This window comes from Orbicella faveolata, unplaced genomic scaffold (genome assembly GCF_042242905.1).
Source record: "Orbicella faveolata isolate gen_17 unplaced genomic scaffold, um_ofav_v1 contig_48, whole genome shotgun sequence".
Lineage (NCBI taxonomy): Eukaryota > Metazoa > Cnidaria > Anthozoa > Scleractinia > Merulinidae > Orbicella > Orbicella faveolata.
Window position 1 is genome coordinate 14,113,744 of NW_028301578.1, and position 22,275 is coordinate 14,136,018.

General features: G+C 40.1%; 4 protein-coding genes across 5 annotated transcripts; 2 read left to right on the forward strand and 2 right to left on the reverse strand.

Moving 5' to 3' along the window:
- Positions 1-3,439: 3,439 nt before the first annotated feature.
- On the reverse strand, positions 3,440-9,173 carry LOC110069764 (uncharacterized). Of its 2 annotated transcripts, XM_020777305.2 has the most exons (4): positions 9,026-9,173; positions 5,087-5,219; positions 4,595-4,864; positions 3,440-3,904 (listed from the first exon to the last, which is right to left on the reverse strand). In XM_020777305.2, exons 1-4 carry the CDS (start codon positions 9,054-9,056, stop codon positions 3,634-3,636), a joined length of 705 nt encoding a protein of 234 aa, XP_020632964.2. In that variant the 5' UTR covers positions 9,057-9,173; the 3' UTR covers positions 3,440-3,633. The 2 variants fall into 2 exon arrangements, with proteins under 2 accessions (XP_020632964.2, XP_089137337.1); XM_089281211.1 differs by lacking the exon at positions 9,026-9,173 and having other exon boundaries at positions 5,087-5,310.
- A 1,901-nt stretch (positions 9,174-11,074) lies between these two features.
- Positions 11,075-11,758, forward strand: LOC149096647 (uncharacterized). The gene has a single exon (XM_089280817.1). The coding sequence runs from the start codon at positions 11,100-11,102 to the stop codon at positions 11,718-11,720; it is 621 nt and encodes a 206-aa protein (XP_089136943.1). The 5' UTR covers positions 11,075-11,099; the 3' UTR covers positions 11,721-11,758.
- A 2,204-nt stretch (positions 11,759-13,962) lies between these two features.
- On the reverse strand, positions 13,963-16,830 carry LOC110044814 (translation machinery-associated protein 7 homolog). Its single transcript, XM_089280857.1, has 4 exons — positions 16,695-16,830; positions 16,565-16,620; positions 15,513-15,600; positions 13,963-14,141 (listed from the first exon to the last, which is right to left on the reverse strand). Exons 1-4 carry the CDS (start codon positions 16,708-16,710, stop codon positions 14,107-14,109), a joined length of 195 nt encoding a protein of 64 aa, XP_089136983.1. The 5' UTR covers positions 16,711-16,830; the 3' UTR covers positions 13,963-14,106.
- A 67-nt stretch (positions 16,831-16,897) lies between these two features.
- Positions 16,898-21,733, forward strand: LOC110044813 (ATP synthase F(1) complex subunit gamma, mitochondrial-like). Its single transcript, XM_020750398.2, has 8 exons — positions 16,898-16,999; positions 17,062-17,096; positions 17,750-17,881; positions 18,163-18,378; positions 18,779-18,914; positions 19,780-19,850; positions 20,452-20,607; positions 21,535-21,733. Exons 1-8 carry the CDS (start codon positions 16,947-16,949, stop codon positions 21,636-21,638), a joined length of 903 nt encoding a protein of 300 aa, XP_020606057.2. The 5' UTR covers positions 16,898-16,946; the 3' UTR covers positions 21,639-21,733.
- The last annotated feature ends 542 nt before the right edge of the window (positions 21,734-22,275 follow it).

Here is a 22,275-nt window from a genome sequence, read left to right on the forward strand (position 1 = left end):
ACATGTATCGTTTTACATTTCTACGTCAAGGTCTATGTGACTGCGATTGTTGCACAAAAAATGGAAACTTGTTTTGTTTGCTTTCTGCGTATAGTTCATTTGACATTTCTATTCTAATCTTAAATTAACAGTTAACTGTAAATAAGACCAGGTGTTGGCTTTTGTAATACGCATTGGGAACATTTTTGATGACGGAGGTGAAGCTGCTGGAAGCTACTATTGTAAATTTCCGCTCCGAAGTTTAGTAAAGATTGACAAGAGGCAATCCGCTCTACATATCCATGGTACTACTACTGGAGGGCCGAGCTCCTAAAGTTAAATTTAGGATCAAAGAGAACAGTTTCGTTGAGGCCACAGTAGCATTTGTCGAAAAACATCGCGGTTTCGCGAGCCTCTTAAAAGCTCATGATTACGCCAGATTAGTAAGTTTCAACCGCGGGCATGGAATCCACTGCGAGAAAATCCTGATCTTGAGGACAAACTCTCCATGTTACGCAAATTAGCAGTGATGAAACATATTTAAAGTCGCATTGGAAGACGAATCCCATGTAGCGGGAACGAGGAGAACTAGCTAGATCTAGCTAGATCTGTCACTTTCTATGTAAATGTGTTTTAAGTGTTTAGAGTGAATAAAGCATTGTCATTGTCATTGTCCTTCACGAACTGAAATCCAATCCGGGCATTAATTAAACGTTTGCCCAAAGACAAAAAATTTTGAGCTTATTTGTTCAAGCTGATACATTTTGACAATTTAATAGGCTGATGAGCTAGTTACACGACAACGTTCGCGAAAAGCTTTATATGTCTATTTGTAGTAGATTTAATCATCGCAACACGATCGCATGTGTACAGTTTGATTTTGGGGTCATTTCGGAATCAACAAAAAATCGATTCGCGCTACAATTGTAGGGTGAATTTAACTGGAAAAAAGTTCAAATAGAAATCCTCTGTTCTCTGTACATTAACCACACTAAACGTCGGCATCCGAGAAGTTTGCAGTTTAAGAGACTATATGTCGCCTTCGGGCCGCCGGGCCGCTGGGCCGTCGCGGACCGTGGGCCGCGGGCCGCTGGGCCGCGGGCCTGCTTTTAGCAAAACCCCGCGTGATGGAGGTCGAGTCCAGATCAGAACGATTTCGCGCTCCTAAAACTTTTTCTTAAGAAAATGTTCTGGTGAATGACGCCGTTCCAGCTTCAACTAGGTATGAAAACAAGTGGGCTGTGAGCATTTTTGCCGAATGGCAGAGGTTAAGAGAGGTTAAAGTTCCGGTATTAGATTGTGGTGGTCTCTTCAAGGACTACGATTTACATAAGGTTACCGCTCTGAGCGCAGATATTGCCGGAATGGACGCTCTGTCGCTGAACTATTGGTTGTCAAAATTCGTGGAGGTAGCTAAGAAGTCCGGTGGAAGATACCCTCCCAAGACTGTTTATGGTATCATTTGTGCCCTCGAGCGTTATTTGGAGGAGAAAAATGGATCCGAAGCTTTAAATCCTCTGGACGCTGGTGACAAAAGGTAATTGACAACTTTTAGACCGCATTGATCAGAATTTTAAAATGCACTATTTTGGGAATTGAATTTGGTGTGTTTTTTTTCGAAGGTTTGTCCAGTTCCGACGTTGCTTAGATGCCGAGATGAAGGATGGCGTTCGAGAAGGGCTTCATGTTAAGTGCAAGAAGGAGGAGAAGGAGTTTGTGAGCGAGCAAGAAGAAGCAACATTCTTGCCGTATTGTTGTTGTAAGTAATGATTGAAGCGGCAAATATACTGTATTTAGTAGTAAAATTCAAGTTCTTGATTAGTGTCTTGATCAGTTTTTGAACTAATCGAATGTGTCTTGATCGGTATGTTCATTGGGTATCAAAATACATGCACCTGACCCAATTGATGCAAGCTGATTGGGTCATCAGCACATGAATAATTAATGAATTTGAGAAGCTTAATTAAAACACTTGCGCCACTTTGTCGTCAAATCAAAAGTAAAACAAAATCAGTCGTAACTCACTCGCGCACTTTTTCCTGCGTTTACTAGATTGTCTATGTCCTTTGTTATGGGCCAGCCTGATTAATTTGGTTTTGGTTGGCTCTTTTCATGTTTATGGATGCTGAATTAATCAATCAATCGATCAATCATTTACGTACGTGCAGATAAAAAACGAAAATAACAAAATGAATTAATGCGGATTCGAGGTGCTTTCGGACGGGCACTTGGCATTTTTGAGACACTCGCGTATGTAATTGCAACTTGAAGCTGCCGCACACTCGGCGATTTTTTGTCCTGACTAACCCCGTTGAGGCTGGGTGCCGAGTCATCCAAAATCAAGATGGCACACTAGCCGACAAGGCCCGACAAAACGTTTTGAGATCTAGCACTAAGCCCCAATCTTGTCGCAGACTTGTCTGGATTCACCACACAGTAGCCGACACGTGAATATTTTTTGTCGGCCGACAAAAAATCGGCAAGTTTGCGGCGGCCTTTATATGTGCAATAACTGTCTTTTTAACTATTTCATTTCTGGTCGGTTTCTTTTCACGGCTTTATCAGATTTATGGTGGTTCAATAGGGTAATTCATTTATCGCGTTGCGCGCGCTACTGTAATGCTTTAAATGGTTTTTTTTTGGCATTTTTATGCCCAGTTCTCTCAAACTTACTAAATGTAATAAGCAATAATGAAATTATTAATGCCCAAAAAGAGCGTTTTAACCGTTTATGTGGCTCTATTCGTGATTTTTTTCAGTTTTCTACAGTGAGATTTTATGCGTATTGTTCTGCTTGTTTGTGCTTGTGCTGTGGGCGTCCTCGCTAACATTATGCTTATGCTTGTGCTTATGTCATAGTGAAAACCAGGCTCAACAAAAGTTGCTAAAACGGCAATGGTTAATGTGTGTAAGCTTACATAAATACTGTTGGCATAATATTCTTTACAATCCATCAAATATTTTCACGCGCGCTCGTTTGGTCTAAATGCATCACGTGACTGAATATTCCCCAGGTAAAACGGGGGAATAGCCGAGTGTGATAATCCAGCAAATATTTTCGCTCGCGCCCGATTGGTCTAAACGCATCACGTGAGTGAATATTCCTCGGCTAAAACTGGGGAATATCCGAGTGATAAACCATAATTTTCAAAACCGCGCGCGTTGTGAAAATATTTAAAGGATAAATAAACACAATAGCCTCCATTTGGCGCGAAAATATGTTCAGATATTTGTCATCTGTTCCGAGAAGCGTAGCTCGAGGAAAACTGTTCGCTTCTAGGAACAGATTATGTCCGCGGACAAATATACGAGCATATTTCCGCACCAAATGGAGGTTATTGTTTATATAACGTAAGTTTTTCCAGCCGCCCAATTGGCACATTGAACTTGATTTTTTATCTACAAAAACGCAGATCTCAGAATAATTTATAATGGCGCTAATAAACAGAGAAGTCTGATGTGATTGAAACAAAAACATTTATTAGTTAAAAAAAAAGTGCAATTTCGCTACATAGCTTATCATAAAACAGTTAACATATAAGGGCCGCCTTTATACTCGCGCTAAATTTTATATTATAGAAAACAAAACAAGTTGTTGTTTTAAACTAAAAACGCTTCCACTTATAAGGATGAATATCACCGTACTCTGTTGTTTCAAATCTTAACAAAGAGCAACAGCGAAACAAAAGAAAACAACAGAACCTGCACGACATTAGGTTTAAGGCCAGCGGCTGCGTTGAACGGGTTGTCCAGATCTCTCACGCCATCGCACTGATCCTTTCCAGTCGCCCCAGGGTCCCGACGGTTGGGACAGAAAGGATTGTACTCGCCGAGATCCAAGTCTAACGCTTCCTGGATGAGAGATGGAAACGTGCAATCCGAATCTATCAGGTTCTTCAAACACTTCTTTGCTTTGGCTTGCTCCCTGTTGAATTCAATATATTCATAGACATTTCAAAAATAGGTCATTTCCGAGCTTTCTTGTGCCTCTGTTTCAAAACCAGTCCTCGTGCAACACCTGCCGTATGAAAATGAGTTCATTTGCATGAAAATGAACCTGTGGGGAAAGCACATTTTCAGATGAACGGTTTCGTACCAAGACTCGTTTAGAATCAGAGACAAAAGGCAACTCGGGTATGGCCTATTAATCCTGCCCAAGAGAACAATGACAGGATCGTAATCTCTTGTCCAGCCGACATTTATAATTAGGTCTTACGACACTGATCAGGCAAATAGACTGGGGCGAGATTTCACTTGTGACGTACTTGGTCATTGACGCCACGTATTGCCTTGCTAACAACGATTGACGCTTCTCTAATAGTCAATGGTGGTATTGATCATATACATTAGAGCCTGAGAGACCAAAATCTAGTGGATAAAACTTTCTTTTTTTTTCCAATTTGATTAAAAATATCCTCTTGAAAACCTTGTCCTTCCTAAGTTAAGAGGGTGGGTCAGGTAAAATACGGTGCGCATTCAAGGCCCTCAGGGAGACGCCTCTACCCAACTTTCGTTGAGTATCCCTGAGTTAAAATTGAATATCCCTAGTATCATAAGTGCAAATGACTGAAGAGACAGCATAAGGTAATTATTTTAACAAATGAATGTAACTCACGGGCAAAGTGACGGGTCCGACTTATCTGCAGCGAACTTTTCGTGGAATGTTTTCACGCATGCGTCTGCATTACTGCTGAACGAAGCAGAACACGGGAGGCCAGCTGATCCCGGGGGCATGGTGGGTATCCCCGCCATACCATCAGTACATAATGCGCTTTCTTTGAAAGATTGGTAAACAATTCCTCTGACCTGGCTTTCAGGCAGCTCGTGGTTAAAACAAATCTGTATCGACTTGCTCACACAATCCACAAGTCGGTTGTATTTAGCACTGGAATATAAACAGGCAAACACAGGGTTAGAGCACGAGTAGTCGCTCTTTCTTTTACTCCGTTGAACGTGACCATAAATTAAATAAACTTGAGAAAAAAATGGCCCGCACGAAAACAAAAGGGGACTGAGAGCGCAAAATGGACAAAATCGATATTTCTGGGGCCGCACATACCTATTTAGCCCATACAATGAAGTACCCACTCACGGGCAATTAACCAACCTGCAATCTCCGTTTGGGTCTTTTTGGAGACTTTGGTAAAACAGCGTGCTGCATTTAAGGCCATCACAGTAGTACTCCATGAAAGTGCAGCTGCCAACATTTGGGAGTGCTGCGTCGCTTGCAGGAACAAGCACTGGAGGAAACATAACAACAACAGCAGCAAAGACTAGCGTTAGCCTGAGAGGTACTTCAATATGCAGAAACGACATGTTATCTTTTCTCGTGTACTAGTGTATCATACGTGTATGTTATTCTTAATATTTCGAAATTCTTGACTCGGCTTCCACTAACGTCCAATAAAGAATCAAGGAAGCCAAGCACATCCTTTGGGAACCATCCCTTTCATACTAATTACACTAATTACTAATTACAATCAATCCCGCGGGAGCCTACCGCGATGCCAAGCGCTGATTGGTTGATTTGAAACGGCCTGTATGTCTTGTTTTAAGCTTTGCACCGATCGTATTGAGAAAGCTGTATTCGTGATTTCAGCATCGATTTTCTCGGAAAATGTTGAAGGGATGAAGCTCAAAATTCGGCGAAGAGATAGGGAAAAATCTCAGTGAATGGCTCTCTTCAGAGCCACCACAAAAACAAAAGTCTAGGCCTTCGTTTGCTTTAATTCTTTAATTTGTCATTGTTTTGTTGATGGGAATATTTTCCACGATACACATATATGCGATATATGGACGTTTGCGCTAATTGTTTCTGTTGATTCATCTTCGATATTTTAAGCTAAAAACTGGAGACCATGCTGATTTACCCGCGCCAATTTTTCAAAACCAGACTCGCGGTTTTCCAAACGCTTTATCTATGAAACCAGGGCTCCTGACCCCCATCGAAAAACTCGTTTCCAACTGAGACTCTATCCGTAAGGCCAGGCAAGCTTTTGTTTACGTCCAAACGTAAAATTCTCATTGTACCTGAAAAAGGCTTCTTTGGCCAGCCGAGATATAGTACACCTTAAAAAATCATCCTACGTTGTGTCGGTTTCTGCTTTTATATTCTTCATTATTCTAAGCTGGAAACACAAATATAAGCAAACATTTGCAATCGCTTGCTTGTTTGTCGTGAACAAACTCCGTGCGACTGATTCGAATATTTCCCCTGATGAATAAAAGTAGATAGTAGTTACATTGCCGTTCCTTGTTTCAGGCTCACTCTTATGGATCTTACCTTCAGAGTATTTTTCCACCGATTCCAAATAATATTGGACCGGATAAAGACTGAGCTATCTGTCGCGACTGCAACTGATCAACAAATGCAATCAAACTACAACCAATGAAATATAGTTGTTCCCATGGTTAACATCCCAAAGCCAAGGCGATTCAAAGTCGTGTTCGTGAACACATAAAATAAACTTTAAACGACGAGGTAGTCTCTAGCTTTAGAAATCCGCTTTACAAAGCTCAGACGTGCTCAGACTACTGCAATCTCGTTCTCAGCGTCTTCGTTCCCTTTGACCAGCGGTCGGAAAACGAGAGCTCTGGGAGCAACCATTTTGAAATAACCGAATTCTGCCCATCCAGTTTACCTGCGCAGTCTGCATCTATGGCGCACGCCTGAAATGGTTGCTCCCGGAGCTCTCGTTTTCCGACCGCTGGTCAAGGGGAACGAAGACTCTGGGGACGAGATTGAGGCTACTACGAAAACCAAGGGGTGTGCGATAGTCTTTGCGCATATGACGTATGACTTCATTCAAAATGGCGCAGACAATGCAGGCGTTCGACGAAAAAGTCTCAAAAAAAGTCACTCTTGAAACCACAGGCCACCCAAGATTATGAACTGCGTTCTGCGAACGCAATGAGTTTCTGAAGCTCTCGTAATAATCGACTAGCCTCTATTGTTTTACGAGCCCTCATTCTTGTACGCGACCAGCTCTAGTTACGACCACTTTTTTGAATTTCCAAGGTGGTCGCTTACGAGAGCTTCTACTGTATCTTAATTCTGGGGTCAAATAAAGCGGGAGCCACGCGCCCAGATTGGTTTCCTTTAGGGGTTCAATTCAAAATTTGCTAACAGTGTTTCTTTTATTAAAACAAATGTAAAGAGTTACGGTCGTTTTTCCAAAACGTTGTATTCGAGGAAATTTATGCATTATTATATGGCTGAATAAATTTCATTGTGACTGGCTGATGTAGGAGAGTTAGGAGAGCGTGACCTTTGGTCACACTATTGGGGGCACGTAATGACAGCGTGGTTTTGACAGTATTTAGCAAGTTCTTTTTAGAGAAGTGTATGCAGGAGTTTTCGATCGAGCCGCGCTCATTGCTGTGGAATAAACGCCAAAGGGCCAAAAGGCTCGTGCAATTTTGAGAGAATTTCAAATATCACTCGTAGTGTAAAATGTAAATCCTTATTCACCTATATAAATTAAATTGAAACGAAATTGAATAAAGTCGAACCTCCCGTAAGCGCTTACGGAGGTGGTAGCTTACGAGAGCTTAGACCATGCTTATGGGGTCAAAATTTTGCCTCATTAACATATGGTAACTGCACAGACTTACCCCGTGTTTAAAACGTTTTATTTATGTGAAAGGTCAACTTCGAGAAAATCCGGAGCTTCCCATTGAAAAAATTTCAGTCTCTTGTACTACCCAGGAATGCGATATTGCTACAACATCTTATTATCCAATGTACGCTCTATTATCTGTTAAGTGGTCGCTTACGGGAGGTTAAAAACAGAAGAAAGTTTCAAACTTTTAGCTCTAAAAGTGGTCGCGGTCGATCAAACGGTGAAAAGCTATCAAGGTTTAAAATAGCAGACGACACTTTGATAACATTTGCTGGCGAATTTTTTACCGGGGAAATAGAAAGATAGAGTCGCTATGATGTTTCAAATTGAAGTCAGTTTTGTATCCACCGGACGTGACAGCGATAAACCGGGAACCATAAAACATTTGAGATGATAAGAATTGAGCAGAGTTTAATTGGTTTTTTTACATGTCGAGGGGTCTGAGGTTTCGGGGTCTGAGGTTTCGGGGTCTGAGGTTTCGGGGTCTGAGGTTTCGGGGTCTAAGGTCTGAGGTCTGAGTGTTTTCTTGAGACCCGGTCGCAACCGGAGGTTTGATTGTATTATATTTAGCAATCCACTGGGCCTAAAACCAAGGAAAGTGCTTACACAAGAGGCTCTGGGCCGTATTAGATCGAACACTCACCAGAATTCATTAAATACTCAGTAATACTTCATGATCATCAAAAGACGAATGATGAAAATCCATCCGAGAATCAGCTAAAAGTAAATAACAATTGGTCATGCATGGATGGATGAAGCAATATTCCTTGCTGAATCTCAATTAGTTTGAAAACGTAGTTCACGGGCGCGATGTCCGACTCGGACACTGCCAAAAAAGCCAAATTCGCCCAAAAATGATCGACGAAATGTTCTGAGGTTTTCAAGGAAGCCTGACTCGAAATACACCTGGAATATCCTACAGAATCCGGCCGTCAACTTGCATGAATACGACACACTCTACAACGCATCCACACTGAGGTGTGGAAGTCGTGATTTGTGTACGCCTTCAGGTCGGAGCACTCTAAGAGGAGTTTAATTTGTGTCCAGTGCCCGCATTCGACTTGACTCAGCTTGAAAACTGCAGTGCGGGTTGGATGCTGTAGGATTCTATGGTGTCCATCCGACTGCGTACACATTCGAGGCTACACGATGATATATTTTCGCTTTGGTAACGTAGTCTACGTACAGTATGAGAAAATAAAAACAAATCATGCTGTAGAACATCCATCAGTATGCCTGAAGTGCATGTTACAAACAGGAAGAGCAGAAGCGAAGAACACTGTAATCACGATTCTCGAGCAACCCGGGTCGAGTAAGCACGATGTTTACACAAGGCGAGGCCTCTTAAAAAACACATGAAACTATCTACAATTTTATTACTTTAAACCTGCAAACCTTTAAGTTTAGCAAACTGAATGACTTACCGAGGGCAAAAACCACGGCAAGGAAGGTCATCTTGTCTTTCCAGCCTTCAAGATGTCGTAATGTAGCCTGCGTAACAAGAGTAGAGCTTTTAACGGGTGTAATATTTGCTGAATTCCTGCAATTTTAACCCGGAGATTGGGGTGGTTTAGCAGATATGCAAATGATATGCACATGATGTCCTTCCGTCATCTGTAAACTTTTTGGAGTAATTCCGCTGACCAGTAGATAAAGCTCCTGAAACCACTGTAGTTCAAGAGACCACCTCATTTTCTCTTGCTGTAGTTATAGTCAATATTGTAGGCACATGTATCGTTTTACATTTCTAGACTGCGATTGTTGCACTAAAAATGGAAACCTGTTTTATTAATTTGCTTTCTGAGCATAGTTCATTTGACATTTCTATTACAATTCTAATCTTAAATTAACAGTTAACTGTAAATAAGACCAGATGTTGGCCTTTGTAATACGCATTGGGAACATTTTTATGACAGAGGTGAAGTTGCTGGAAGCTGCTATTGTAAATTTCCGCTCCGAAGTTTAGTAAAGATTGACAAGAGGCAATCCGCTCTACAAATCCGTGGTACTACTAATGGAGGGCCGAGCTCCTAAAGTTAAATTTAGGATCAAAAAGAACAGTTTCGTTGAGTCCACTGTAGCATTTGTCGAAAAAGTCTCTAATAAAAAACATCGCGGTCTCGCGAGCCTCTAAAAAGCTCATGATCACGCCAGATTAGTAAGTTTCAACCGCGGGCATGGAATCCACTTCGAGAAAATCCTGATCTTGAGGACAAACTCTCCATGTTACGCAAATTAGCAGTGATGAAACATATTTAAAGTCGCATTGGAAGACGAATCCCATGTAGCGGGAACGAGGAGAACTAGCTAGATCTAGCTAGATCTGTCACTTTCTATGTAAATGTGTTTTAAGTGTTTAGAGTGAATAAAGCATTGTCATTGTCATTGTCCTTCACGAACTGAAATCCAATCCGAGCATTAATTAAAAGTTTCCCCTCCGTTTGTTTTTTTTAAGCTACTGGTCTTTTTCTTTCCCTGCTCAACCCTTTTTTTGGTAAAGAACATCCACAAATGGTTACATGGACTTATTTCACTGAAGTTTGGAACCAATAACACTGCGATAAGAACACGGTTTTTGACATCACGCGACCTTGCTGTTTCGCATAATCGACCTCAAATTGCATCCGATGGTATACATGTTGTGCGTTTGTAATTCATAATCAAAAAACTTGATTCCTCTGAAGATCCTTCACAGCTACCCTGCGAGCAGAGTCGTTTTGATCTTCTTCACCACCTATTCGCACTCGATCTAACGGCGCTGAGTCGCGTAAAGCAGACTACGCTTTCGTCTTCAGGCGAGAAGAAAAATATGTTGGGCAAGGCGACGAGAAGTTTACAAGGTAGAGTGGCTAATCCAGAATGGACAGAATGAGTAAATCCATTGGAGCAATGCAGCTTATGTAGTGGAGGTTTGCCAGTTCTTGTAACTCATGTAGTATGCACGAAAAGTCTTTTTTTTTTTTTTTTTTTTTGCAGCTTATGTAGTGGAGGTATGCCAGTTCTTGCAATTCATGTAGTATGCACGAAAAGTCATGAATTTTTTTAAAAAAGAATGTCCCCCAGTTTCAGAAATTTTTGAACTTTTTCGGGCAAAACGTTGATGATTCGAGAAAAAGTACTCGGGAGAAAATTTTCTAAAAGGTTGTCAAGGCCAGGTTTGTAGGCTACTTTCACTGACGTTTGCCTTGTCAAAACAGAGTTAAGGTCAAATGATATAAGGATATAAGGCATTCTGTTCTGGAAAAGCCATATATCGCATAAATGTGTATCGTGGAAATCCTCGAAATGAATGTTATTTCCATCAACAAAACAATGACAAAAGCATCGAAGAAAACGAAGACCTAGACTTTTGTTTTTGTGATGGCTCTGAAAAGAACTCTCCTATACAGTGTTATAGAGTCAACCAATGATGCTGAACATCTCCAATCTGATCTATCCACTATTGAGTATTGGTCACAGAAATGGCTGATGCAATTTAACCCAAGTAAATGCTTTGTCATGAGGATAACCAGAAAACGTGATCCTGTTATTTATGCTTATAAATTAATGGGACACTCCCTTGAATCAGTGTCACAGCATCCATATCTTGGCGTTGAGCTATCCTCTAAACTAGACTGGGGCCATCATATTGACAGTAAGGTTACCAAAGCAAACCAAACTCTTGGCTTTCTGCGAAGAAATCTTGGCAACTGCCCTGAATCAATTAAAGAATTAGCTTATAAAGCACTAGTGAGACCTCATCTGGAATATGCAAGCCCGGTGTGGGATCCCTGGATTGACAAGCATATAAAGCAAATAGAAGATGTCCAACGGCGAGCTGCTCGATTTGTAAAGAACTGTTGGCAGCGAACACCTGGAACTGTTTCCAATTTACTTAACGATTTGGAATGGCCCTCCCTTCAAAACAGAAGGAAATCTGCTCGCCTCACATTACTTCATAAAGCTATTCATGGTGAATCAGCATTAGAAATCCCATGCTATATCAAAAGGCGTAATTGTCAACTTCGATCTTTTCACAAAGACAAGTTCATCGAACTAACTCCGAACACAAAAAGCTATAGGAACTCATTTTATTGTAGAACTATTAGAGAATGGAACGCCTTACCTAGCGATGTTTAGATGTTAAAAAAAGTCAATTATTCAAGAACGCTCTTAGATTAGAATGATGACATTTTAATTAGGTTCTAATTTTTTAATCTTAATTAACTTTTCTTAGTAATCTTTTTAAATTATGTACATATTTTATTATATATTTTTACGGTTTTTTATCCCCCCACCCCCCACCCTGCTTTTTATTTTATTTTTTTATTTAATGTCTTGCAGTGATGGGAGTATGCCTCCCTTTGCAAGACCCCCATAATGTAGATGTAGATGTGGAACCATTTTGAAACGCTTCACAAAGAGCCGTTTTAAAATTTTCTTGAACTTTACGTAAGAGGAACCGAAGAATTAACTGTTTCTTTTCTAAGTTTCTGATTTTACTAAGCTGTCGATCGAGGTCATATGGTAAGCGAGGTTTCAAAATAACTATTTTTGGAATGATAACAGTTTCATTAGGACGTGAGAATTGTGAACGTTTTTGTTTTTACTGCGATTTGAGTGTGTTTGAACAACACTCACGCTTTCGGGCATTGTGTATTTATTTTCGGGTAATTAGGTCACCGCCCCCCTGCCCAATCGATGGTGCCCGTACGCGTACGCCTATGCGCAAAATTGCGCAAAAATGCTTAGAAATCTTACTTTTGTTGTAAAATTTGCATATTTTTTTCATCAGACCGAATAAAGAAAGAGAGCAACTTAAAGCAACTTTCGTTACAAAAAGCAACTTTTGACCTTTTTTGAGCAACTTTTGAGCAACTTTTAACTTTGGCAACTTTTTGGGAAATTTCGAGCAATTTGTGGAAATCAAGAACTGTTGTACGAAACCTCTTTGCCAGGCTTTTCCCATCGCAATGGGGGTTGGGGCGGGGGGGGGGGGGGGCGAAAAATGGCCTCGGCACAGCGGCATCGGCCGTTTGTCTCGTAACATGCAATAAAAGACCTTTTGCTACAGTTGGTCACCTGACGTGTTTTTCAAGAACACTTTGATTTAGTCATTGGTAATGCAAAATGTTGTCAGAAATGGAAAGAACATTCACAAATAATTTAAGCTTACATGTAAATGTTCAGGTTTATATCCTTTAAGAAGGAATTTTTATGGACGTTAGAAATTAGAAGGATTTGGGGAAGAAGACTCGTTGCCCTGCAGTCACGCTCCAGTGGTTTTCCCTGCAAATCCTGTTTTAAGATCCCAGAATTTTCCATTCTCCCTTATATTTTACCCACCTTTCTATTTCCAATAGCTATATTCCAGCAGTTTCCTTCAGTAGTGATAACGGAAAAGGTTTCTGGAGGGCAAAACCTCCTCGTTTACATACAAAACCATCTAAATTTTGCAATATTCAAATCGTCATCAAATCTCAACCATACATGGTATTGGTCTGAAAATTGGTCCAGTTCTGAATTCATGCAGCTGTAGCAAAAAGTTGAGAAGTTGTCAATCACGTGATCAACTGTTGCTTAAAATACGTGGGATGTACTTAGTGTTGATGTGATGAAAAACACGAGGTAACCGGCGCGCTCACATTCTCGTCCCAGTGCTACTCATCTTAAAATGTCGTTGACGAGCCGACCACGTGACCAAAAGAAACGGAGGCTCTGGGGACGAGAATGGTACGCTCAGTATTTATCCAGTCCTACGCAGATGCATTCTCATCCCCAGAGGCCGCGTTCCTTTTGGTCAGCACCAAGAATCGCTACCTTTGGCCAGACGCGATTTTCTGAGCATGCGCAGAGTATTCGTTTCGTATTCTCAGCCAATCAGCTTTGTCAGATTTGACAGGAAGTCGTAAATCGCAGACTTCCGGTGTTGGACCAGCCCAGGGGTCGCGATTTTTGGTGCTGACCAAAAGGAGCGCGGGCCTCTGGGGACGAGAATGACGCAGACGCTCTGCGGGCTCATCGCGTAATTTTCCCTCCCTGGGAAGGGAAGGAAGATACATAAGGGTATACCCCGCGGGGGAAAACCTCTTGCCAGAAACTGGGGGATAACCTCTTGCCAGAGAATTTGAGATGTCCTTCTCAAAGATACATTTTGCAAAATATGCTCCGGCCGTGTATTATGTACGGTTTTGGGTGAAACGTAATTGACTTCTAGGACAAAACTTTGTGTACTTCCCCCCTTCCCCCGTACACGCAAAGGGGCTTGTCTCCGCTTCACTTCCCCGCAACATGTTCTTTAGTGTGAGCCAACCTTACATGCATCTCTCTCATTTACTTTTTTACACCAGAAAGAAATATCTCAAGAAAAACAGTGCAAACATTTTATAAAAGAACATTACATTTATTCATGACTTATTGTGTAAATGATTGTAATTTTTTAACGTTTCTCAACATATACAAGTTCTGTACAAGCTTATGGAAAGGAAAGTTCTTTTACTCTTGTGCCTTCACAGGAAATGTAGCGTCATTTCTTTCCAGATTTCTTTATTCCACTTCCACCTAGAATAGAATAAAAAAGTGCAAGATAGTACTTGACATCTGCATTTAACAACTAGAAAACATGTACCATGTTGTTTCTATCAAGTTATAGAGACACGATTGGAAGTTTGGGAGAACAAGAAATGTTGTGGAAACACGAGCTGACAGGCAGGTGATTCCAGAGCTTTTTCGAGTTCTCCCAAACTTCTATATGTGTTTGTGTTAAACAATTAGATTATGAGCTCAAGATTTCTATCACGCATAGAAATCGAGAGCGAATAGTGAGTAGCCCAGCAGCATGCGCTGGGGGCCACTTCTTTGTGCTTTCGAAGTGTCTTTGAAGAGGATTGAGATTAAAGTTTTGAACGACTACTGTTTTCGTAGGTCTTAGCAGAAACATTCAAAACACGGTATGCATTATCCATCCACCCTTATTTTTCCGTTATTTTTGCTTGCTTATTTTTATACTCACACTTGTTTGACTATTACTTGACTATAATCTTTTAATGTCACGCTTGTTTGATCAGCATGCAACCATGACATAAGATTAATAATACAAGTCTTTTATCAAGCCTACATTAAGTGAATTGTAATCTCCCGACATACACCCTTTATGCCCAGAAAGGGGGCCAGGAGGGTGGTATCAAAGTTTAGTCTCAACTTTTCAACTTTTGTTTAACCCTTTACTCCCTAAGAGTGTCATTTGGCAAACAACATCATACCTTTGTGAATATTTGAGAGATTTCTATGAATTTTTGTCACAAAAATTGCCTTGTAAAGATCTGCTCATTGAAGGCAGAAAATTGTGACCCCCTCCTACCTAGGGCATGGTTGACCACCCCCATTATTTTCCAATTTCTTTTTTGAGATGAAAATGGAATGGAAGACTGGTTTTACATCAAGCTATGTACTACGACCTGCTAAATAAGCTATGGTTCAGCAACATACTCATCATATTTGAGAATCGATACATGTTGGAAGCTTTTCATTTTCACATTTTAAAACACTTTATTTCAAAATGACTACCTCTTTCATAACTGCTGATGTCAGTTCTTAAATAACCTGATCAGTGGCTTTCAAATGGTATATGGTACAAAAGCAGAGAGTCTTAATTTGCTGATTTAGGAAAAACTGCCATTTGCCTTAGGGGGTAAAGGGTAAGAACATTTAGAACTTGGGGCAACAAAATTATTTTTAGTAAAATGCATTATCCAACTGTTTGCCCTTTTCCCAAACTTAAAATTAACTGCAAAGAAACTGTTTACTCTGGCCAGGGCTCATATGCTGACTCTTCAGTTAAGAATCCACCACACTAACCATCACTGCATGTTTCACAAATAAGGAACCTTAAATGAGAGAACAAGTGAAAAAAAGGACTTGGTATGTGCCTACCCATGGGCCCTTTCTGTGCAGCTTTTGCCTTGGCTTGTTCAAGTGCCTTTTTCTCGTCCTTTAATTTTTGCTTCTGTGCTAAGTCATCCTGGGAAAACCAAAGAGGAAATATTTATTAAGCCAGTGAGTGATTTCACTGGAAGCCAGCAGTGTACAGGACTACAGCTATATATACTTTGCATGCAATGTAATTTCTGTACACATTGCATGCCTATGTTACAGCCAGCTCCCAATTTGAGGTGATTTTAGCGTTTATCGACTGGTCATAAAACTAACCAAAATAGCATAATAACAGCTGTAAACTGTAAAAGAAATCATGTAACCCATCAGGCTGCTGCTTATCTCCAGTTTCAGTAGCATGAGGTGACCAGAAGTATTTCTACTCCGCCCTGGATGGGATGCTAGTCCATCACAGAGTTACCCCCAGCAGAGTAGAGTGTGTTACCCAAGAACACAACACAACATCCTCACACCAAGGCTAGAACTCGCATGATCCGGATGCGAGTGCACTGTCCATGAGGCCAACATGTCCCCATAGGGGGTGGTCCCTCATTATATCATTCAGTAATGTGGGTGTAACCAGGGAAATCATGACCCGACTACAAGTAAGCAGCATTCAAGAGGAAGGGTACATAAAAAAAGAGACCACATCCTCATCTGCTAGCAACACTTTCACTTACCCTTCACTCTTGATGCTTACTTGATCAGGTCATGCTTCTTCGACTTTGCATGATAATCTCTGTCATGCTTGTGGCCATGTTTCTGAAATTCTTCTAAATAGTCTCTGTATATTTTTTATGGTATTTGTTAAGAGATTTTGTTTCAAAATCAAAGTGATCTCTCTTAGGTAAGCTTAGAAATTTAAACAGTTTGATACTGCTGAGTTCCAAGTAACTTGTATGTTTACATGCGAAAAGACGTTAGATTCTGCTCACTCATTTAAAATGACCAGCATTACTTTAAGACACGTTAAACACAACAAAACTAGGGTGCTCAGAGATGAAATAAGTTTTAAACCTTGAAATAAGTTAAGTATAAGTATTTTGTTGTACCTCGTCGAGGTCCTTCTTATCTTTCTTGGGTTGTTTTAGCGGTTTCTTCTTGCCTCCTGTGAAAAACAAGAGATCAGATAAGCCTCGTAATAAAACAGACTGTTATGTTTGTAGACACGATTTCTATTACCTTCCCTTCCAGACATTTTAGATTAGAAGGTATATGTTCCTCTAGAACTCTTTCAACACGACTTCCAAAACACAAAACGTGTTTCGACTTTGAGCCTGCATTAAAAGAGTTCGTTTTCCTTACGTACTTTTTTATTGGTCAGATAGCTAATTTAAAAACTTACACCAATCACAATTCGTGTTGTAAAATCAAGAAGTGGGTCAGCGGACAAACGAACCCACGTGACCGAGCGATAAGATACAGGCGTTCAAGATGGCGGCTAACGGGGTCTTCCTCCGTGGAGCTGTTTTTCGGCCAACATCATGGTAGGAGAGTGAATTGTTTGAGTTGTCGTAAATGTTGTTTTTGATTTATTTTTTCTTTGTAGCCCGGCAGTGAGGAACATGGCAACGTTGAAAGACAGTGAGTAAATTCAAGAACTGTGCTCCTTCTTCGATATTTGATCATAATTTAGCTTGGCTCTATTTCTTTACTGTGCTGATGTATGTAAAACGTTTATTTTAGTAGCATTAAAGCTCGTATAGAAATTTCAGAATTCCTAGAATTCACATTACTACTGATTAGTATGCCCAAACTCGCATTCCACCGGTTCTGATTGGCTAACTTAATTAAACTACTAAACGAATTTCTGTTCAATTTGCAATCCCCTCCCTCTCTATAAAACAGCTTACAAGTTAGAATGCAGCTGAAATTTACCAAGCTATATGCTTCTGTTGAATGCTTTGTGATTAGTGAGAAGCCACCTTACTAGATTTCATGGCAAGATTTCCATTTTAGCTGCATACTAAATCTTAATTGTTGATACAATTTTACTTGTCCTGGGTAATGAGTTATGTTTGTTAAAGTCAATTTATTTTTTTTGTGGGGGGGAGGGGGAATTCTTGGTAGAATTTTGTCATTATTTGTGTATGATCAATCAATGAAACTTTATTTAGAGAGGGTTTACACTTAATAGTTAATATAACTAATAAACCTGTGGCCCGTGATTAAGAATTACAAAAGACTTTTTGAAACCAATGTTGTTTACATGCTGAGAGAACTTTATTTTTGCTTAGTCTCCTTGCGACTACGAAGTGTCAAGAACATCCAGAAGATCACCAAATCCATGAAGATGGTTTCAGCTGCCAAGTTTGGCAGAGCAGAGAGGGAACTACGACCAGCAAGGGTTTATGGAGCAGGTGCTTCAGGTATATATGTGAGATAGTCTGTTGAATTTAGCAATGTTATGTCTATCATTAGAAACCATGAAGGAGTGGATGAGTATAACTGTGAATATATTGTACTCTTTCTTGTGGGAATACCTGTACTTAGGGTAATTCATTCTTGTTCTCACGTGTGAAGGTCTAATTTCCAATCTTTCACTGGGCCAGAACCTTGCTTAGACTTTTCAATCAAGAGTTAAAATAACTCTAAGCCCCTGTGCTTTCCATAATTTTTGCTCAACCTAACTCATGTATGTTTTTTATAGCTTTGTATGAGAAAGTAGAAATCAAACCGAGTGATGCAGAAAAAGCTAAACCTAACAACTTAGTGGTTGTGATGTCATCTGATCGTGGACTATGTGGTGGTATCCATTCCAACTTGGTCAAGGCTGTGAAGAGTGCTTTGACAGAAAGAGAAGGTGAAAACACAAAAATTGTAGCATGTGGGGAGAAATCCAGACAACTTTTCCTCAGGACACATGGTGAGCAGATCATATTTAAGTTATTTGCTACATAAAAGTTTTTTTTGTTTCAAAGGTAGGAAGCCAACCTGACTTGCATGTAACTCTAGTTAATAATAACATGAAGCAACATGAATATCGCTATAAAGTCAAGATAGGATACTCATCTATCGAATTTTTGCTAGGTTGTTTTGTAACAACGAAGTTTAGTTTCCCCCAATTATTCTCCAGTCATGTACTTTTTGTAACTTCTGTGATTTATTTGCTTGTACTTGCATGACAAAGTAAAATTTATTAAACTTAAACTTAAACTTAAACTTGAACATGCCAAAATTTAGGACTTAAATTAGACCAAAAATGCTATATATCCTGTCAAACATTTTTAGCTTTGTTCTGAATTTTGTTGTTTTTAATTACACAGCTGATCACTTGCTGATGAGCTTTTCTGAGATTGGCAAGAGGCCTCCTCAGTTCTGTGAGGCAACATTCATAGTACAGGAAATCCTGGACAGTGGATTCCAGTTTGATATGGGAGAGATGTACTATAACTGGTTCAAGTAAGTAGTGTGGTGGCACCAATAAGAAATTAAATATCCTAATCAGTCAGTGTAAAATGCAGACTGTGGACTGCAGACTGTAGAATGGGAGAAAAATGCACACTGAGGGTAAAATGCAGACCAGTTGCTTTTTCAGTATATATTGTGTTATTCCCATTACCGAGTGCTAACTGTAAACAATGAAAGCCTGCACTCTGGTTAGACTGAATATTCCTGCAGTTAGCATGAACATCACTCAGGTTAGCCTTAGAAATAAGGCACCGGTTAGCCTGTGTACGCTTAACTCTCAACGATGGAACTGGTAACACAATTCAATTAAAAAGTCTTAAGTCTGCAGTCTGCATTTTACCCTTGGTCTGCAGTCTGCATTTTTACCCTCAATCTGCATTCTATGCCCGGTCTGCAGTCTGCAGTCTGCGTTTTACACTGACAGGTATCATAATAAAATTGCAACACTAAATCAACCCCTTACTAATGGTACCCTGTTGGCATATCTCTTCCGTAAGCAGACACCTCTCAGCCACATACAAACGGCAGATTTAACCAGTAATCTTGGGATCTAGAACGTAAAGTTTTGGATAGGTATGGTTTTAATGTATTATGAAACAGGGTCATACAGTGTTCCTAGCCCTTTAAGCTTGTGAAGTAGGGTAGCAAATATATCTATTAAATTCATGAAAGAACTTTTGTCTGGAATAGCCACAGCTTTTATCACACACATGTAAAGGTCATCACAGGATTTGCCAAGTTGTACTATTCAACGTTGTATCATGTTTTTGATATAGAGGAAAGACTACAAACTTGTGGGAACTCACTTCAAAAGTTTTGTTTGTTTTTTTTATTCAAAGCTTCCTTTTTTCTGTAGGTCAGTGGTGTCTTATAGGACTCTGACCAAACCTCTTCACTCATTTGAAACCTTGAATGCTGCCTCAGGAGGTGAGGTCTCATGACAAGGATAAATTTGTCATGCAAGTCTTGCATTGACTTGCACAGTATCCCATTTGCTTTATTGTAAGGGTGTCACTGTAAGTTGTAATGTTAAAGAGAGCAGATAGGCTTTCAAGGCAAGTTATTAACGTGGAATTCTAATGGGTCAATAGACTGTTACAAACCCCATAAAATCTTGGGAAATTTTTGTTAATTTTTTTGGACCAAATAATCAATATTTTAACCTGCAACCCCTGCAACACTGTGTTGCTTACATACATTTATCAAGTGGTTCTAGGAAATTTCCATACCTCCCCCTCCCTGAAGCTCATTGGAAATTACAAAAGGAAGAGCCATTTCTAAAGCAAATGTTTTAAAGAAAAGTATAAACCCAAACTAAAAATTTCCAGAAGGAGGGCGGAGGGTAGTTAAAGTCAATATTTACTCTGCGATGGATATGAATAAAATTTTTAGAAAATGCAGCAATGTGTGTAGAAGCTAAAAGTAAAGATCATATTAATTTCAATCCAAGACAGTTTTTTCTAAGGAGGCTCTTTTTGACTTTGCAAACTGTTTTATTTATTTTTGAGTATTGATAATATGTTTTCAGAGATCCTAAGTTCCTATGATGACCTAGATTCTGATATTATAAAGAACTACTCCGAGTTCTCTCTTGCCAGTCTTCTGTTTTATGGCATGAAGGAAGGAGCTTGCAGTGAGCAGAGCTCTCGCATGACTGCGATGGACAGTGCAAGCAAAAATGCTGGTAAGCAATCTGAATTATGCTTAGTTAAATCTAGAGTAAGACTATCGTCTATGAAAAATTGCAATTACAAGGAGCCCGAAGGTTTGTAACCATGAAATCCTTGGTGCCCAGATTTTAAGCTTATATGAAAATGGTAAGTTTTTCCAGTCACCCAAAGGCAAAAGTTAGTCGCCTGTGGCACCCGGTCACTTCAAGAGCAGAGTCCTGTAGAGGTTTTCTCAGTTGAGACTCAGCCAGTTTTTAAGGTGTCTGAATGCTTCACTGAGACTGAAAACTGCTTAAGAAACACCCACGGCACCCAGGGTATTATGAGTACAACTTTCTGTCAAACCAATTTCATACCCAGAGTTCACTTATCCCTTACCACTAAAAGCGGAGCCTCTGGGAACCAGATTAGCATGACATGTGGCAATCTGCAATAGGTGTACTAGATTTCAAAAGTCAAATTCATTATACTTTTCTGTTTTGAAAATTGCATCCTGTGAAAGACATTAGAGCAAATCATATCCTGTGTACATCCTCCGCCTCCAAAAACTAAATGTAGCTGAGTTCCTTCTCCCTGATTTTTATTATTTATTTATTTATTTTTTTTTTTTAGAGGTGAAGGGCAGATGTACACAGGCTAGCTCAGGCTATTAAGCAAATCATAGCATAAAATTATTACTTTTTATTCCATCAGTCTTACTTTAGTCAGGGAAACTTGTGTCATTGTGATATCATGACATTATGAGAAAGACCCCTTCCCCTGTCCTCCCCTTTCCCTCCCCTCTCCTCCTCTTCCCCTCCCCTCTCCTCCCCTCTCCTCCCCTCTGCTCCCCTCTGCTCCCCTCTCCTCCTCTTCTCTTCCTTCAGCTGGTCAACGTTTTCTCACTGAAAGTCAAAGGGCAAAGATTCCATTTTGTTAACTGTTCCCTTTTGTGTTTCCAGGTGAAATGATTGATAAGCTGACGCTCACATACAACCGCACCCGTCAAGCTGTCATTACCAAGGAGTTGATTGAGATTATTTCAGGGGCTGCCGCTCTCGATTAGTTTGTGGACTTTTTTATTGGAACAAAGTGTTAATTAATGTTTGTAACAGTTCAAATAAACATTCCTTTGAGGGAGAATTTCCATACCTCTCCAAACCTGTCTGTTATGTTGTTTTACCCTAAAATAATTGAAACCAATTCCATTAATTACCCTGCTTTATGTGTCGTTTGCGATTGGACTCCTAGAAAATGACGTGATCGTTTATAGACCTCGTGTGTTAGGTAGCAATGAGCAAAAGCATTTAAGAACTTTGAAACTGTTTAATCAAGGCATTAAAACTAGCCCGAAGGCACAGTTTGATTGTGGTATCTAGAAAAATAATAGCCGAACATTGTTCTTGTGGAGTTCCTCGGGGCTTCGCCGCTCTTTTTCGCAGCTTCGCTGCTCGTTACGCCTCACAAAAACCCACTGAAACCGCCAGCTGAGCAGGCTACTAAATTACGGGCAACTGGAACTTAAGGTGGCTTACTACAGTTTTTCTGAGACAAAGTAGCGCGCGCTACTACCACGCGTCAGTATTAATCGCGCGAGCAAAAATGACGCAAGTAACCCTAAGAGGAAACAAAAATCACTTCAGCACTTGAATGGCGTTAAGTCACTTCGGTATAGGTAACGACAGTTTCAAACTCCATTCAAG

Bases quoted from the DNA above. Each gene is read 5' to 3' on its own strand.
- LOC110044813 (XM_020750398.2), top strand. From the start codon at position 16,947: ATGGCGGCTAACGGGGTCTTCCTCCGTGGAGCTGTTTTTCGGCCAACA. The intron at 18,379-18,778 runs GTGAGCAGATCA...TTAATTACACAG, and splicing joins ACTTTTCCTCAGGACACATG to CTGATCACTTGCTGATGAGC. The intron at 18,915-19,779 runs GTAAGTAGTGTG...TTTTTTCTGTAG, and splicing joins ATGTACTATAACTGGTTCAA to GTCAGTGGTGTCTTATAGGA.
- LOC110044814 (XM_089280857.1), bottom strand. The intron at 15,601-16,564 runs GTACAACAAAAT...TGGTTTTCCCAG, and splicing joins ATAAGAAGGACCTCGACGAG to GATGACTTAGCACAGAAGCA. The intron at 14,142-15,512 runs GTAGGCACATAC...ATTCTATTCTAG, and splicing joins TGCACAGAAAGGGCCCATGG to GTGGAAGTGGAATAAAGAAA.
- LOC110069764 (XM_089281211.1), bottom strand. From the start codon at position 5,295: ATGTCGTTTCTGCATATTGAAGTACCTCTCAGGCTAACGCTAGTCTTT. The intron at 4,865-5,086 runs GTTGGTTAATTG...TTTATATTCCAG, and splicing joins GACCCAAACGGAGATTGCAG to TGCTAAATACAACCGACTTG. The intron at 3,905-4,594 runs GTGAGTTACATT...TGAATTCAACAG, and splicing joins TCGGACCCGTCACTTTGCCC to GGAGCAAGCCAAAGCAAAGA.
- LOC149096647 (XM_089280817.1), top strand. From the start codon at position 11,100: ATGAGGATAACCAGAAAACGTGATCCTGTTATTTATGCTTATAAATTA.